Source organism: Ornithorhynchus anatinus, chromosome 6, assembly GCF_004115215.2.
Source record: "Ornithorhynchus anatinus isolate Pmale09 chromosome 6, mOrnAna1.pri.v4, whole genome shotgun sequence".
Lineage (NCBI taxonomy): Eukaryota > Metazoa > Chordata > Mammalia > Monotremata > Ornithorhynchidae > Ornithorhynchus > Ornithorhynchus anatinus.
In genome coordinates this window covers 22,106,308-22,117,374 of record NC_041733.1, presented here as the reverse complement: position 1 = coordinate 22,117,374, position 11,067 = coordinate 22,106,308, and the positions used below count along the sequence as shown (strand labels likewise).

At 46.5% G+C, this 11,067-nt stretch overlaps 1 protein-coding gene across 1 annotated transcript in view; it reads left to right on the top strand.

Annotated features, from left to right (window-relative positions):
- The first annotated feature begins 1,497 nt into the window (after window positions 1–1,497).
- The window catches only part of LOC100092336 (myosin-4-like), a 34,903-nt gene continuing 25,333 nt past the window's right edge, over window positions 1,498–11,067 (top strand). The window contains exons 1-10 of the mRNA XM_029068087.2: window positions 1,498–1,701; window positions 1,794–1,937; window positions 4,721–4,877; window positions 5,156–5,183; window positions 5,283–5,403; window positions 6,230–6,322; window positions 7,881–7,944; window positions 8,052–8,150; window positions 8,850–8,953; window positions 9,344–9,482. Coding sequence (XP_028923920.1) covers window positions 1,498–1,701; window positions 1,794–1,937; window positions 4,721–4,877; window positions 5,156–5,183; window positions 5,283–5,403; window positions 6,230–6,322; window positions 7,881–7,944; window positions 8,052–8,150; window positions 8,850–8,953; window positions 9,344–9,482 — 1,153 coding nt within the window. The remainder of the gene's footprint in view (window positions 1,702–1,793; window positions 1,938–4,720; window positions 4,878–5,155; window positions 5,184–5,282; window positions 5,404–6,229; window positions 6,323–7,880; window positions 7,945–8,051; window positions 8,151–8,849; window positions 8,954–9,343; window positions 9,483–11,067) is intronic.

The window sequence follows — 11,067 nt, the reverse complement described above, 5'->3', positions numbered from 1 at the left end:
TTTAGTCATATACTCTTTTTGTTTTTTTGTATGGTATTTGTTAAGCATTTACTATGTGTCAAACACTGTTTTAAGCCCTGGGGTAGATACATGTCAATCAGGTTTGACATAGTCTGTGACCCACATGGTCTCACGGTCTAAGGTAGGAGGGAGTAGGATTTAATCTCCATTTTATAGTTGAGAAAACTGAGGCACAGAGGTTAAGTGACTTGCCCAAGGTCACAAAGCAAGCAATTGGCAGAACCTGTTTTAGAACCTAGAACCCAGATCCTCCGACTCCCAGGCCCAGACTCTCTCCACTAGGCCATGCTGCTTCTCGATCAGCAGTGTTTAATGAGATGAAATAATTTCTGCCTTCCTTTCCTATGATCTTTCTGTTTGGATTTTCTAGTATCATCTGTCTGGGCAGGGACACAGTGTGATTTCATGCTGAAGGCAGAACTGGCAACTGTTTAGCTATGGGGAGACCGAAGCAGTGTGGCCTAATGGAAAGAGCCCAGGCTGGAGAGTCAGAGGACTTGGGTTCTCATTCCTACTCTGCCACTTGTCCGTGACATTGGGCAAGTCATTTAACTTCTCAGTGCCAGTTTCCTCCTTTATAAAAGGGAGAATTTCTGGCAATTTCACAGCAAGGGCTTGATAGATATCATGATAACAATAATAATTCTGGAATATGTTGTTTACTATGTGCCAAGCACAGTCCTAAGTAGTGAAGTAGATATAAGATAATCAGACCAGACAACAGTCCTTGTCCCACATGGGGCTCCCTGTATAAATGGAAGAGAGAATGGTATTTAATTCCCATTTTACAGATGAAAAAACTAAGGTACAAAGAAATGTAGTGATTTGCTCAAGGTCACACAGCAGACAAGTGGAAGAGCCTGGATTTGAACCCAGGACTCCAACTCAGGCTCTTGTTTTTTCCACTAGGCCACAGGATTCAAGAAACCAGTTTCCTCAAGAAAGGAAAATGGGGCTGTATCGATGCTATGAAAGTGGCCAATCCCACTTGAGTCAGTCCATACCATTTCGATTAATACGTCTTAATGTTCCATATAGGTGCTTATGCTACGAGGGAGGAAAGGAATTCAGAGTCTTCTAGGGGTAGGACAGGTTGAAGAGAAGTAAAATAATCTACCTGATGCAGAGAAAGAGAAACAGCAGGGCTCAGAGGAAAGAGCCTGGGCTTGGGAGGCAGAGGACCTGAATCCAGGTTCTGCCACTTGTCTGCCCTGTACCTTGGGCAAATCACTTAACTTCTCTGTGCCTCAGTTTCCTCATCTGTAAAATAGGGAATCGATTCCTGTTCTCCCTCATACTTGAGCCGCATGTGGGACCTGAATATCTTGTATCTACTGCAGTGTTCAGTAGAGTGCTTGATACGTAGTAAGCACTTAATAAATCCAATTTTTTTGTAAGAAAGCACCTTCTTATGTCTGAGAGCTGTAACCCTCTCCAGGCCAGAGCCCAGATCCTCTCCTTCGGGCCGTGGCGGCCATGAGCTCTGATGCGGAGATGGCCATCTTTGGGGAGGCCGCTCAGTACCTTCGCAAGTCGGAGAAGGAAAGGCTGGAGGCCCAGAACAAGCCCTTTGATGCCAAGAACACCTGCTTCGTGGTGGATGAGAAAGAGCTCTACGTGAAGGGCGTGATCCTGAGCCGCGCCGACGGCAAGGCCACCGTGAAGACCGAAGACGGGAGGGTGAGGGACGGGCTTGTTTTTCAGGGGGTCGAGGAAGAGGAAGAGGAGACCCTGTTCAGGCTATTCACGTCTCTCCTGATACCTCTCCTCAGACCGTCACCGTGAAGGAAGAGCAAACCTTCCCTCAGAATCCCCCCAAATTTGACAAGATTGAAGACATGGCTATGATGACTCACCTGAATGAGCCGTCAGTGCTGTTTAACCTCAAGGAACGGTATGCCGCCTGGATGATTTACGTAAGTTCGGTCGGGGAGGGCCTGATGGTGGCCATGGTCAGAATTCATGTAAAAGGCAAAGGGACTAGGGAGAGGAGGGAGATCCTCACCTTGGGAAAGAGCCACAGAAAAAACTAGTGTTTTAAGGAGGTGCATTCTAACGGGAAGGATGGTGAGTGAGTACAAAGCCACTCACCATGAGTAGCAGCAGAAGAGTGTGTATTTGGGCTGTCAATGTTTTTTTGGTTGTTTTTTGAACACTTACTGTTTGCACAGCACTGTACTAAGCACCTGAGAAAATAGAGTACAACAGTGTTGATATACACAATCTCTGCCCACAAGGAGCTTACAGTCTCTGGGGGGGAAAAGACATTAAAATGGGTTAGGGGTAGGGGAAATAGTAAGAATATAAAAATATTTATCCAAGTATTACGGGGCTGGGGTATCAAAGTGCTTAAAGGGATACACAGCCAAGTGCACAGTCGACACAGAGGGGAGGGGAGATGGGGGAAATAATAATTATGGCATTTGTTAAGTGCTTACTTCGTGCCAGGCACCGCACTAAGCGCTGAAGAGTACAATCTGGGAAGGCCTGTTGGAACCTTGGCATTCAATCCGTTACCACCTTAGCTCTATCCCCACCCCTGCCACGGTCCAATTCTTATCTGGGAGTGAGCCTTAAGTGAAGGCCAGCAACAGTAAAAAGAAGCTGATTTTGATTGGCTTTACAAAGGGGACTTAATATCCACCGAGTCAAAGAAGCGGCAGCATGACGCACTGGAGCGAACACAGACCTGGGAGGCAGGAGACCTGGGTTCTAATCCTTGCTCTGCTACTTTCCACTTCAACAAGTCATTTAACTTCTCTATGCCTTAGATTCCTCAGCTTTAAAGTGAGGATTAAACACCTGTTCTCTTCCCAACTTAAACCGAGAGCCTCGAGTGGGACAGGGACTGGGTCTGATCTGATTGTTCTATATCTATTAAAATACTCAGTACAATGCTTGGCACATAGAAGATTATCAAATGCCACAATTATCATTAGCAATTATTAATTATCAATGCCACGCCGAGAAGCAGCTTGGCTTAGTGGAAAGAGCATGGGCTAGGGAGTCAGAGATCGTGGGTTCTAATCCCGGCTCTGCCACTGTATCAGCTGTGTGATTTGGGGCAAGTCACTTAACTTCTCTGTGCTCCAGTTACCTCATCTGTAAAATGGGGATTAAGATGGGGATGAAGACTGTGAGCCCTAAGTGTGACAACCTGATTAGCTCTATCTACCCTAGTACTCAGAACAGTGCTTGGCACATAGTAAGCACTTAGCAGATACCATCATTATTATTATTATTATTAGAAATTAAAGCCACTGAATAGATCCTTGCTTTTGTTTAGCACCTGTAGGAGGGAAAAAAATCAGTGCTGATAACTGACATTCTAGTCAAAACTGAATCCAATTCATGCAAAGACCACGAAGTTGAGGTTTGTACTAAGGACTGGGAAAGATTATATAGTGAGCCTTGGACACCCCTCAAGATGCTCTCCATCTAAGTATAAAGGCAACTTGTGATAGACACATAAGAGGAAACAAGAACACAGAAGCACTGTAAGGGACACGATTAAGAATAAACTCCCCCACAAAAAAATATTAAATGCTTGAATGCACTTGAGAGAATACAACAGGGTTGATAGACATGTTCCCTGCCACAAGGCGCTTATAGTCTAGAGAGGGAGACAGACATTAAAATAAATTAAGACTATGTACGTAAGTATTGTGGGGCTGAGGGTGGGATGAATAAAGGGTATAAATCTCAGTGCAAAGGTGATGCAAAAGGGAGAGAAGGGGAAATGAGGGCTTAGCCGGGGAAGGCCCCTTGGAGAAGATGTGTTTTTATTAAAGCTTTTTAGGTGGGGAAAGTGATCGCCTATCGGCTATGAAGGGGGAGGTAGTTCCAGGCCAGAGAGAGGATGTGGGTGAGGGGTCGGCAGTGGGATAGATAAGATTGAGGGACAGGGAGTAGGCTGGTGTTAGGGGAGTGAAGTGAGCGTGCTGCTTGGTAATCAGATGGCTAGAAGAGCAGAGCTTTGGGCTTCTTGCAGCTCAGAGTCCAAGAGTGACAGCCATGGCCATGCCATAGTTGCAACCTCTCCCCGGGACTTCCATTTTGTGGGGCTGGCATCATGGCGCTGCCTCTGGCCTTCCTCCACACTCGCTCAAGTCTGACCACGATGGGTCGGGATCTTCCTTCTCAAGCCACATATGGACCCTTGGGTCAACCTCATTGTTCAAGGCTTCTTTGAGTACCCAAGACAGAGCACTAATAATTATTAATAATAACTGTGATATTTGTTAAGCACTTGCTACGTGCCAAGGTTGATACTAAACACTGGGGTAGATAATCCGGTAGGACCCAGTCCCTGCGCCAAACTCGCAAACTCTTTGTCTATTTAGGTTACTCTCTGAAAAGCTGTGGTCTTTTTGGCCTTGTGGATAGAGCACGAGCCTGGGAGTCAGAAGGACCTGGATTCTAATCCTGATTCTGCTACTACTCTGCTGTGTGACCTTGGGCAAGTCACTTAACTTCTCTGGGCCTCAGTTACCTCATCTGTAAAATGGGGATTAAGACTAGGAGCCTCATGTGGGACATGGACTCTGCCCAACCCGATTTGCCTGTAGCCACCTCAGTCCTTAGTACAGTGTGTGGCACATAAAACATTTAAGAAATACCACTATTATGCCATCTACCATAAAAAAGCTTGATCAGCGTGTTCACTGTCGGTTCAGATATTTTCTTCTTTGTGTCACAGACCTACTCCGGTCTCTTCTGCGCCACCGTGAACCCCTACAAATGGCTCCCTGTGTACAACCCAGAGGTGGTGGCTGCCTACAGGGGCAAGAAGAGACAGGAGGCTCCTCCACATATTTTCTCCATCTCCGACAATGCCTATCAGTTCATGTTGACAGGTAACGGCTCCCAACTGGAGAAGGGCCGTCCTCGGGAATCCATGGGGAACTTCCGCTTTCAGGGCCAGGTTCCTGTTAGCACCAACCAGAACCTGCTTGGGAAAGGGTTGAAATAGAAACACTCTGACTGCACCATCCACTCAGTCCGTTCATCCCCGAGCCAGGAGATGGTCTGCCGTTTTTCTGGAGCGATGCACTCTTCTGAGCACCATGGAGAAACGTGCTCGCCTTGTCTTGAAGTTCCTCATCTCGTGATCCTATATTTTCTGTTCTTTCAGACCGGGAGAACCAATCTATCCTGATCACGTGAGTGATGTTTCTCTCAAAGCCGGTATTTTGCTACTTTGTTTTTCTTCTGTTTTGGTCGCTGCTCTGTCTGACTCGCACCCGTCTGTCCTTTTGCAGCGGAGAATCTGGTGCCGGGAAGACTGTGAACACTAAACGTGTCATCCAGTACTTTGCAACAATTGCAGCTATTGGAGACACGGGGAAGAAGAAGGAAACAGCCCCCGGTGGCAAAATACAGGTTTATGCGGTGCTACTCAATTCCATTTCCGACCCCCAAGCTGCCTACTCCTGCTTTTTTCCACACTGCTTTTAATTCATTCATTCATTCAATAGTATTTATTGAGCGCTTACTATGTGCAGAGCACTGTACTAAGCGCTTGGGATGAACAAGTCGGCAACAGAGACAGTCCCTGCCGTTTGACGGGCTTACAGTCTAATCGGGGGAGACGGACAGACAAGAACAATGGCAATAAACAGCGTCAAGGGGAAGAACATCTCGTAAAAATATGGAACGCTTCACGAATTTGCGTGTCATCCTTTTAAGACTGAAGCACTGTAGCCTGGTGGAAAGAGCACAGGTCTGGGAGTCAGAAGACCCGGAGTTTAATCCCGACTCTGACACTTGTCTGGTATAGGACCTTAGGCAAGTCACTTCACTCCCCTGTGCCTCAGTTTCCTCATCTGGGAAATGGGGATTTAACATCTGTTCTTCCTACCACAGATTGTGAGCCCCCTGAAGGACAAGGATTATGTCTAATTCCTACCTGTGTATTTTTCCCGGCGTTTAGAACAGTGCTTTGCACATAGTAAGCGCTTGACAAATGCCATTATTATTATTCGTTTAGACTGTGAGCCCATCATTGGGCAGGGATTGTCTCTATCTGTTGCCGAATTGTACATTCCAAATGCTTAGTACAGTGCTCTGCACATAGTAAGCGCTCGATAAATACTACTGAATGAACGACTGTGTCTGACCAGATTACCTTAGTGCAGAGCTAGGCAGAGAGTAAGCATTTAACAAATACCACAATTAAATGGCCCAGTCCTCTCTTTCTCTTTTCTAGGGAACGCTGGAAGATCAAATCATCCAAGCCAACCCCCTCCTGGAGGCTTTTGGGAATGCCAAGACTGTGAGGAACGACAACTCCTCGCGTTTCGTGAGTCTGAATTATATCCACTCCACGTTGATTTGGTCAGTGAGGCACCATGCACCTCAAGTCGCAGGAATCTGAAAAAAGAGAGACGTCCCCATGCTCCATCCCGAGGGCTTCCCCGGAAGTCTTTCTTCATTGGTTTAAAATCATTCCAATCAATCAGTCGATGGTATTTATGGGCAGAGCACTGTACTGAGCGCTTGAGAGAGTACACTACAACAGAATTAACAGACACATCCTCTGCCCATAACAAGCTTAGAGTCTAGAGTCCAGTGAAAAATTCACAATCCTCCCTGGTACCACAGAGCCAATAGAATGGTAAATGAGGCCATTCTGCCTCAGAGTCCCTCTTGCACCACACCTTTCGGGTTAGGAGGGAGAGTAGGAAGTAAGGGAGGCTCTCAGGAAGTAGATGGGCCACAAGTTCTTGCCACACCTCAGCTAGGAGCCGGCTCTGGGGCCCCGGGGGGAGGAATCCCCGGCACAGCAGAGGCAAGGGGGACTTGGAAGCCATTACAACTTCTATCACATCTTGCCCCAATGACTTCACCTATTAACTTCTCATCTCCCCACTAAACTGCTACTTCAGCACTTTCCCTTCACCTAAGCACTTGGGTCCTCTCACACCTCCACCCAACCCTCTATCACCTACCTAAATAAATTGTGGTATTTGTTAAGCGCTTACTATGTGCAAAGCACTGTTCTAAGCGCTGGGGGATACAAGGTGATCAGTTTGTCCCACGTGGGGCTCACAGTTTTAATCCCCATTGGACAGAGGAGGCAACTGAGGCACAGAGAAGTGCTTCCTCCTACTTGAATTTATTTTCATTGCTAGCTGCCCTGCTAGACTGTAGGCTCCTTGAGGGTGGGTATCCTGCCTCCTAATTCTATTGACTCTCCTAAACAAGTAGTAGAGCTCTTCACACAGGCAGTACTCAAATACTACTGATTGACTGTCAAGATGCGTTCTCTCTGTCTCTCTCTCATGCACACACACACATGCACACCTGAGAACATGGGCAGGGGGAAGAGAGACAGGAGGTGTACGTGAGGAGTGGTTGTGTCACGGATCTTAGAGTAGTGAGACAGAGTCCCACCCCCCCTTGCAGGTCACCCTTCTGTCACATATCTTCACCCTTAGGAAATTTTCCCTGATTTTCTGTCATTTGTTGAAGCCTTGCCTACTCCATCATCTCTAATTTCTTCCTAATTAAATCCTTCAAAAGGCCTTTGGAGATTGAATAACTTCCTTAACTCCAACTCAAATTTCTCCCTAAGACAATTCCCCTTCCTCTGACTCCTTCAATTCACCCGCCAATCACCAGTATTTATTGACACTTACTTGGTGTAGAGCATTGTACAAAGCGCTTTGAGTGTCAGCTATGTTACTTTCACTTATCACAACAGCCTAAAGGCATCATGGAGCTTTCTCCGAGGGTAGCTCCCCTCCGAGTCCTCACAGTCCTTTGGTAACCAAAACTCAACAGAATTTCTCTTCCACTCACAGAGGGTATTGGCCCAAGATAGCCCCAATCTGACTGAACCTACTTTTCATTCTCAGGGCAAGTTTATCCGAATCCACTTTGGAACCACTGGAAAATTGGCTTCGGCGGATATCGAAACCTGTGAGATCTGCATTTCGGCTCTTTTAAGATCTGCATTTCAGCTCTTTGGAGTCCATCTGAAGCCAACAAGCTCTAAAAGCTTATTTCATCATCTTCGTATCTTATAGATTTGCTCGAAAAGTCCAGAGTCACATTTCAGCTCTCAAGTGAAAGAAGTTATCATATCTTCTATCAAATCATGACCAACAAGAAGCCAGAACTGATTGGTATTTAAGCCACCACTTCCCTTTGCTGTGAGGCCTTTCAAACATTCACGCCACTTCTAAAACTGAACAAAGCACACTCGGCCCTTCTCTTGGGGAGCTCTCCTTGGAAATACTTAGTTGCGTGGTATGCTCAAGGCAAAAGGCAGTTTTTCCTAGATTCCTCCTGGGAACACAGGGCCTGGATGTCAGGGGATCTGGTTTCTAACTCCAGTTCCACCACTTGTCTGCGGTGTGACTACACAAGTCATTTAACTTCTCTGTGCCTCAGTTCCCTCATCTGTAAAATGGGGATTATGTCTGTGAGCCTCATGTGGGGCAATGATAATAATAATAATGACATTTGTTGCTTGCTCTCTGCGTGCCAAGCACTGTACCAAGCACTAGGGTAGATGCAAGATAATCCCATAGGGAGCTCACAGTAAGTACGAGGTACTGAATCCCCATTTTACAGATGAGGGAACTGAGGCACAGAGAAGTGAAGGGACTTGCCCGTGATCACACTGCAGGCAAGAGGCAGAATCGGGATGAGAATCCAGATTCTCCGACTCCCAGGCCCGTGCTCTTCCTATAAGACCATGCTGGTCTGTGTCCAACCCGATTAGCGGTGTGCCTACTGCAGTGTCTGACACAGAGTAAGCGCTAAACGAATACCACTAAAATAACAAAACACTTTCTGTGTGATTTCCTTCTCTCCTTTAGAAATGCTGCTCATCACCACCAACCCCTATGACTTCCCCTTCATCAGCCAGGGGGAGATCGTGGTGAAGAGCATTGACGATGCGGAGGAACTCCTGGCTACTGACGTAAGATGTTGTCTCTGTAGCTTAAGGGGACCCCATCCTGGGACTCTGTCAGCAGGTCAGGAAGGCCTGGGAGGAGAGGGAGAGGGCTGATTCAAGGTCATTTTTTTTGTAACGTTTGTAAAGGAATCAGGGCAGAATTAGGTGTTGCTTGAAATGCACCGGACATTACATAGGACAGGAAAGATTCTTTTCACCAATTTCAGCAATACATGCCAAAACTCTAAGCTCTTTGTGGGAAGAAAGCGTGTCTACTGACTCTCTTGCATTGTACTCCCCTCCACGAGGTTAGCACAGTGCTCTGCACGCAGTAATGGCTCAATAAATGCCGTCGCTAAGTAACTTAAGGCTTGGGTGTTTTGTTTTGTTTTGTTGTTTTTGCTCTGTCCTCAGAGTGCCATCGACATTTTGGGTTTCAACCAAGATGAAAGGGTAGGGATCTACAAAATGACTGGAGCCGTGATGCACTATGGAAACCTGAAATTCAAACAGAAGCAGAGGGAGGAGCAGGCTGAACCCGATGGGACCGAAGGTAATATTATATTACTATTACATTGTTAATTATATTAATAATATATAATACTCTTATATTACTATGATATAGAGACTTTTACCCATCAGGCGGGAGGCAGAGATAGGATCTGAACTGAAAGAAGATTTTTACCACAGTCTAATTGTCCGATCACACACGGATTTAAGCTTCAAGGATAAATCATAAAGCAGACACGACGGATCCCGTCAGAAGCAGAGATATCACTGGAGCAGGCTGAGAAACTGAATAGCTTGCAACAGGCTGAGGCCTGGGCTTAAAGATTCAGGTCTAACACAATCAGTCGGATGGAGTTTCCCATCAGCAAAGTAGGATGAGCCCCAGCCTGAAATTTTAGGACCCAGAACCTGTGAAGAGGAATTGATTCTAGTGCTAGTGGCGTGAGGCCGTGGGTTCTAATCCCCGATCTGCCACACACCTGCTGTGTGACCTTGGGCAAATCACTTAACTTCTCTGTGCCTCAGTTCTCTCATCTGTAAAATAGGGATTAAGACTGTGAGTCCCGTGTGAGACAGGGACTGCGTTCAACCCAATTATCTTGTAACTACCCCAGGGCTTAGAACAGTGCTTGGCACATAGTAAGCACTTAAATACCACAGTTATTATTATTATTATAGTTGTTGGCACCAGTTACACTCTCATCCCTGCTAGTAATGTTCCCGCTGGGGCACAGAGCACAGCAGTGAGAGTGGCAGGGAGGGACGAGTGCAGCCCACTGCGAGTACGTATTAACCTGCTACAGGCAGGCCGGGGACTGGAACCTAGGCTTCCTGAATGCTCTTTCCAATGGACCAACAGCAGGGCTGTAACACAACCAATGAGAGTGATGAAAGGGTAGGAAAATTGGATCTTGGTGTAAAGGTTAAAGGAGCTGGGATTATTTAAACTTGAACTGAAATAGACTTGATATTACGTTCATGTAGGTAGAACCTTTTTTCACATGGTGTTTGTAAAGCACTTACTGTGTGCCAGGCACTAAACTAAGCATGGGGTTGTTTACAAGCCTGGACACAGTCCATATCTACTTGAGGCTCACATTCTTAACCCCCATTTCACAGATGAGTTAACTAAGGCACTGAGAAGTTAAGTGACTTACCCAAGGTCACACAGCAGACAAGTGGTGGAGCTGGGATTAGAACCCAGGTCCTCTGACTCTCAGGCCGTTGCTCTTTCCACTAGGCCATGCTCCTTCCCATACCACCTGGAGGACAGGGCCTGAGGGAAAGAGATTGTTGCAGCAGGAGGAATTGAATCGAGAGCTCCGTGGGACTCCAGGGGAGGTTAATGAGAGAGGTTGGAGAAGCTTCTGCTGTGGAGGCCATTAACATTAGGATATTTGACATCTGACAGGGTCGAGGAGGAGCACAATAGGGCCATATTAGAACCAAAGATTCTTCGGTTAGCTTGCGTGGGTCCCTACGCTGATTCTGAAGCAGTCAGTGATCAGCCAGTCAGTGGTATTTATTCAGTGCTTATTATGTATAGAGCACAGTACTTAGCACTTACCCTCTCAGGGTCAGGTCTGGAGAGTTTCCAGTACTCTACCAGTGCTTAGCACAGAGTCAAC